At 34.4% G+C, this 7,430-nt stretch overlaps 2 protein-coding genes across 2 annotated transcripts; both read left to right on the top strand.

Annotated features, from left to right (window-relative positions):
* The first annotated feature begins 1,698 nt into the window (after window positions 1–1,698).
* Window positions 1,699–3,414, top strand: LOC112504208 (formin-like protein 20). The gene has a single exon (XM_025108149.1). The coding sequence runs from the start codon at window positions 1,699–1,701 to the stop codon at window positions 3,412–3,414; it is 1,716 nt and encodes a 571-aa protein (XP_024963917.1).
* Window positions 3,415–4,670: 1,256 nt separating this feature from the next.
* Window positions 4,671–5,837, top strand: LOC112504217 (serine/arginine-rich splicing factor SR45-like). The gene has a single exon (XM_025108156.1). The coding sequence runs from the start codon at window positions 4,671–4,673 to the stop codon at window positions 5,835–5,837; it is 1,167 nt and encodes a 388-aa protein (XP_024963924.1).
* Window positions 5,838–7,430: the final 1,593 nt, after the last annotated feature.

Genomic DNA, 7,430 nt, shown 5'->3' on the forward strand with positions numbered 1-7,430 from the left:
CACACTGTCAAGTACTTTATAATATTAGAAGAGTGCTCGCATAATGCAGCAAGATATATCTCAATTTTAATGTTTCATTTTATTATTTATTTCTGTCGATATAATACGGTTTTTAGTGGTTTTGAAAAAGCAATAATATTTATATTTTTGAATAAAATATAAATTTAAAAATATCATAAAATTTTGAAAAAATATATCTATACTATATTATACAGCATTTGACAAAAACTCTTAAAAACCATTTTTTTTATGCATGAACTTTGTATATTGATGCATATTACTTAAAATTCAAGATTACAAGTAAATTATTCATAAGTACAACTTATTAAAGCTTCATGTTTGAATTCGTGTAACTAACTGCGGATAAACATAATCAAATAGATGATAAACATTTCATTTTAAMATATAAAAATCTAAAATATAATTAGGATAATTATCGAGTTCTAACAAAATAATTAATTATTATCTTTATAAGAAAATTATATTGTTAAATCAAATATAAATTACTTCGTTATTGAACATAAATTAAATTACAATAAAAAATTACACAAAAAATAGAAATTTTAAATAGTTAGTTTGATACTAATATCGATATATTTTTGTCAAATTTTTATGATATCTTCAAATTTATATTTTATTTAAAAATAAAAAATCATCATTTTTTCAAAATCACATGAGATCATACTATAACACCGACTAAAATAAAGAAAAAAATAAAATATTAAAATCAAGATGTATCTCACTGCATTGCGCGAGTATCCTTCTACTGTATTACACAAAAAAACAAAAAGTTTAAATAGTAAATTTGATATTGATATCGATATATATATATATATATATATATATATATATATATATGTGGATTCAAATAAAAATCACTCAATTTATAAAAACCGTGAAAACTTCATTCAACCAATCATAATTTTTCATTTTCTTCATTTTTTTGTAATTATGAGAGGTTGATTAACCATTTTTATTATGGACGGTGTTAATCATGGATATTATCATCTTCATTATTTTAATTTTAGAGAAATACATGAAACAGTTTCATTAAAATTTCATTAAGTAGTATATAAAACAATTTCATAACCACATATGAAACAACTTCATCAAAAAAAAAGTATTATATGAAACAATTTCACAAGATTAACAATTTCATGAAAAAATTTCATAAGATTAATGATGGATGAGAGTAATTTTTACGGTTTTTACAAATTGGAGTGATTTTCATTTGATCGTTTCTCTCTCTCTCTCTCTCTATATATATATATATATATCAAATAGTAGACTTGGGATCATGTGAGACCAATGATTTTTTGTGAGACCTGTAAGATCAATTATCAACCATTGGATTAGATTTGCAATCGTCAGATCTGAACATTCATAAACGCCACGAGACTTCTCAATAATTACAAAATTGCCACCTTGCAACTTTAGACCGTTAGATCATAAGTTTATAATGTTGATCAATGAACATAAGTTGGTCTTATGAGTTTCACGAAAAACCCTTGATTTCACGTGAACCCAACCTTCAAATAGTATGCATCAACAAATAATATTTACGTATAAAAATGGTTTTTAAATATTTATAAAATGATTTATAATATAGTATAGATATAAGTTATTACATATATTGTTGTATTGTACCCTTATATATCTTTGTCTATGTTCAAACTTCCAACTTACGCAAACTATCCAATGAACCAAGATGGTCTGCAGCCACCGGTCGCCACCACTTCTCGTCGTCAACCACCCATTGATCCGGCGATCGTCATTATCTTCTTCGTTATCCTTTTTTTGCTCTTCCTCCTCCCTCCACCCGTATCACATATCAAACCAACTCCTTTCAAATCTTTCTGGGATTACTTTATCGTTTTCCTCTTCTTGTTTGCCATTCTTTCCGGCGTTTTGGCTCATATAAATGACGTATCGTCCATGCCCAACGTTACCGTTCCGTATCACGATCGGAAGGTGCAGGTTAATGGTGATTTCAGCAGCAGCAGCAGCAGCAGCAACAGTGATAATCTGGTGCGGTTTTCCAATGATTTTGGGGTCGGTACACAGTATCCTTCGACGGTTAACAACCATTCACGATGGACAGAAGGGAGAAAAGAGAATATTTATCGACCTGAACCAGTCTCCTGTGACGTCCGCCTCCATCCTCGGCGGCGTGAGGCAGGGAAAGTGTATTATCGAAGTATTGAGGTCGTTCCAAATGTGCCAGAACAACGTCAATCGCCGAAACGAGCACGTTCTCCTCCACCACCAGCTCGAGATCCGGCTCCACCAGTTTCCGTCAAGTCAAGAAATCGCCGAACCTCCAGAAGTGTAAAGCAGGTTCGACTGGCTGAAACCGTTCAAGTTACAAACCAAATTAAGGGGATACACGAAGTATCCCACATTCCTCCACCTACGCCGTCGCCATCAGAAAACAGTAACGAACTTGATCGGGAAGCAAGAGAGTCTAAGAAGGAAATGGCTCCGACGATAGTTTCACTGGATGATCAGAAGAAGAAAAACCGAAAGAAGAGACAGAAATCAAGAGATATGGAGAAGACGCCACCACCTCCCCCTTCGTCTATGTTCCGGAAAATGTTCAAAAAAGTAAGAAAACCTAAAGGAATTCACACTGTTCCTGCAACAGCACCACCGCCGCCGCCACCTCCTCCGCCACCTAGGTCCATTTTCAACACCTTATTCAAGTCCGGCGGTAAAAGCAAGCGATTTCCTCCGTCACACATCCCTCCGCCACAGCCACATCCACCCCTCCCGTCTTTAACCAACAATAGTTTTTCTAAAACTGTAACAAAAAGCAACCGTTCCAATCCTTCCTCCGCCGCTTTATCACCGCAGTCCACCGTTCAACCTCCATTTAAGCGTACTATCCCAATTCAACCTCCATCTCCACCGTCGCTCCGCCGACGTCCGGCGAGCACACACAAACCGCCTCTACCAACAAAAGCAAGCAATCCCCATGACCGTGACGATTTCCTTTCCAGCGCCTCACAGTCGCCGTGGAATCCAATTCAACCTCCATATCAACCGTCAGAACCTCTCCGCCGACGTCCGTCAAGCACACACAAACCGCCTCTACCAACAAAAGCAAGCAATCACCATGACAGTGACGAATTCCTTTCCAGCAGCTCACAGTCGTCGCCGGTTCCACTCCCACCCCCTCCGCCGCCGTTCAAGTTGCCGGCAATGACATTCGAACTCCGCGGGAATTATGTTAGGCAACGGAGCGTCCATAGTTCCGATTTCAGTTCACCAGATCGTGATGATCTCCGGTCAAGTAAAATCGACGGTGGAGATTCATTTGGGCCCAGCCCAATATCTTCTCGTAGCCCAGACGTCAACCCGAAGGCTGATAGTTTCATATCCAGGCAAAAATATGAATGGAGAACCCAAAAGTAAAGAAAATGGGCCCCGGCCCAAAATCGAGCTATTTAATTATGTGAAATTCCACTTTTACCCCCATACCAATTACTGTTACCAACAATAAAGCAAACTCATTTGAGATGTCTTGCACTTCTATCTTATGTAAAACTTGTTTTTTCATTTTCAGCTCTTAATTATTATTTATGTTTGATTTGTTTAGACGTTTTGTAATTTATATTGTTTGTCTTTAAGATTTCTTTCTCCACCAGGGATGTCACCGTCTTTTCATCACCCATATAAAATGCACGCCCCATACCCTTGACATTTGTGCAACCAATACATCACAATCTCAACCGTCCATTTCATTTTATTGATATGTGATTTCATAGAAGTATTGATTGTTTTCTAATATAAAGTATTGATCATAATTAATAAACCATATTCATCTTCCATAAATATTCAAATCATAATAAATGAACTCTCATCATTTCCATAAATATCTCAATTTATTGGGTTGCATTAGTTGTACAAATGTGATGGGTTGTATTTGAAACAAACACTATATATATATATATATATATATATATATATATATATATATAAAATTTATGTACAATATAGGTTAACTTAAAAGATTAAGGTGAAACAAGAACTTCTATCGGTGATCTATCATATATTAAAAGTATCGATCTTTCCGCAAACAAACTCGCCTGCGGCATTCCCGATAGCATCGGAAGTCTGAAAGGTATCCAAAAGGTTCTTATTTTGTTTCATCTGTTAAGCAATTGTTGAGGTGAATTTCGGCAATGGAAATTTTATGAAAATGAAGAGAATTTTACAAAATATTTGCACCTGATTTTTACAAAAACAAATTGTTGATTAAGATTTCACACTCCAGGCACCTCTTATTAATCAGAAGTGAAATAAGACTCCAGACGTCAACACATTTTATAAAACAAACTCCACTTTATAATTTGATATCCCTCCTTACACTGTTTGTCGATGTCGTATATTTTTGTGAGTCCCATCCCATGTATAATATAAGTTAAATAAATATGTACATATGAATTATACTGGATTTAAAAATCAAGAAAAATATAAAAAAAAATTAGCAAAATTGTCACTTCAAACCAATTTCGAGTCAAGAACCAAGGTTTTTACACAAGAACTAAAAACTCGCTACAATGTTGGTTTTTTGCAAGAAACTACACTTTTTGCTTATAAAAAACTTCCATAGAGAATTCTCTTATATTTATAAAAAATTACTACACTTGATCTACACCCGGTAAAAAATGCGATTTGTCATGCTCTTATTTGCCATTCTCGCCGGTGTTTTTGCTCAGAGAAACGACGTACCGTCCTCACCAAACGTCACCAATCGAGTAAATAGTCGTGCCCAGGAAACTAATCGGAATCGGAATCGGAAGGTGCAGGTTAATGGTGATTTGAGAAGAAGAAGCAGCAGCAGCAGCTCGCACCCCAATTTGAGGCAGAAACCATTACGGGAAAACGGTGATAATAACCATTCACGACAGATAGAAGGGGAAAAGAAGAATATTCACCGATCGGAACCAGTCTCCGGTGATATCCGCCACCGTTCCCGGCGGGATGACGCAAGGAAAGTGTATTCTCGAGTAGAGGGAAATATTGAAGTCGTTCGAAATGTCCCGGAGATTATGGTAGAACGTCAATCGCCGATACGAGTGCGTCCTTTTCCACCACCACCAGCTCGAGCTCCGGACCCACCAGTTTCCGGCGAGTCGAGAAGGCGGAGAACTTCCAGAAATGTAGGGCTGGATCAAACCGTCCAAGTTACAAGCCAAATCAATAGGCTACACGAAGGTTCCCACATTCCTCCGCCGGCGAATCGGGAAGCAAGAGAGGCTAAGAAGGAAATTGCGCCGACGATAGATTCATTGAATGATGAGAGGAAGAGAAACAGGACGGACAGACAGAAATCAAGAGATATACAGAAAACGCCACCACCGCAGTCCACCGTTCAACCTTCAACTCTACCGTCGCAAACGAAATCGGAACATCTCCGCCGACGTCTGGCGAGCACACACAAACCGCCTCTACCAAAAAGAGAAAACAATTACCATGACCGTGACGATTTCCTTTCCAGCAGCTCACAGTCGTCGTCAATTCCATTCCCACCCCCTCCACCGCCGTTCAGGTTGCCGCCAAGGAAATTCGAACTCCGTGGGCATTATGTTAAGCTACGGAGCGTCTGTAGTTCCAATTTTAGTTCACCAGGTCGTGATGATCTCCGGTCAACTATAATCGACGGTGGAGATTCATTTGGGCCCAGCCCAATATCTTCCCGTAGCTCAGATGTGAACGCCAAGGCTGATCGTTTCATATCCAGGATTAAAGAGAAATGGAGAACCGAAAAGAAAGGAAAGAAAGAAAGTGGGCCCAACCTCATAAACAAGCCCAAAATAAAACTATTTATTTAATACCTAAAATTCCATTTTTACCCTCAACAAGAATACCAAGTAAATTTTAAAAGATAATAGAAACCAAGTCCATAACATAAAAAAAACATGTTATAATGTAAACAACAAAAAACAACACATGATTTTACCATTTTGTTCTTGTTTTACAATTGTATTATAGTTAAACAGTAAACTAAACTAATATTGACTATTGATCAAGAAAATGGATGGATTAGATTGGTTTACATGGTTTACACAAATGGAGGCGGTTTTCATTTGATCGCTCCTCTACATATATGTATATATATATATATATATATATGGGGGGCCTCCGTTCGTCGTCCTCCGGTGATACCACAATGGTATCACAATGCATCATATATGTGCTTGGGTATCACACTGAGGTCGTTTGTGTAATCGATCGGAGATGTAACACAATGGTACCACAATGCATCTTAAATATCCTTCTTTTAACAAACAATCTCATCCTCAATAACATCTAAAATTCCACCAACAATTAAAGATTTGATACTTGACTTTAATTTAAAGATTTTAGATTTGAAAAAAATATTAGGGCTTGATATTTTTTAGAATGAAATTGTTTTAATTTGGGTTTGATAGGACTTGGTAAATTGTTTTTATTTAAAAAAAAACTTTGAATTGATATTTTTTAATTATTCAAAGTCAAATATTCAACATTTCTATCAAACAAATGCTTTAATCTATACTATCTTATAAAACATTTGGTTAAAACTCTTAAAAACTCTTAAAACTCTTAAACTCGTTCATCCCTATCCGATTTCATTCCATAACTGAATTCGTATAACTAACTGCAGATAAACACAATCAAATACATGATAAACATCTCATTTTAAATATAAAAAATCTAAAATATAATTAGTATAATCATTAAATTCTAACAGAATACTTAATTATTATCTTTATAAAATTTATAATATTAAACCAAAAATAAATTATTTTATTATTAAACTTAAATTAAATTATATAAAAAAATATATATATTCTATATTATAAATCTTTTGACAAAAACTCTTAAAAACCGCTTTTCACGCGTAAAGTACTGTTTATTAATGCATATTATTTAAAACTCAAGATTACAAGTAAATTGTGCGTATGTACAACTTATTAAAGCTCCATATCCGAATTCGTGTAACTAACTGCAGATAAACACAATCAAATACAAGATAAACATCTCATTTTAAATATAAAAAATCTAAAATATAATTAGTATAATAATTGAGTTCTAACAGAATACTTAATTATTATCTTTATAAAATGTTATATTTTTAAAACAAAAATAAATTATTTCATTATTAAACTTAAATTAAATTATAAAAAAAATCTATACTATATTATAAAGCATTTGCCAAAACTCTTAAAAAATACTTTTTATGCGTAAAGTACAGTTTATTAATGCATATTACTTAAAACTCAAGATTACAAGTAAATTGTGCGTAAGTACAACTTATTAAAGCTCCATATCTGAATTCGTGTAACTAATTGCAGATAAACATAATCAAATACAAGATAAAAAATCTTATTTTAAATAATAAAAATCTAAAATATAATTAGGATAATCATTGAGTTCTAACA

Source organism: Cynara cardunculus (genome assembly GCF_001531365.2).
Source record: "Cynara cardunculus var. scolymus isolate 2C chromosome LG 2, CcrdV1, whole genome shotgun sequence".
Taxonomy (NCBI): Eukaryota; Viridiplantae; Streptophyta; class Magnoliopsida; order Asterales; family Asteraceae; genus Cynara; species Cynara cardunculus.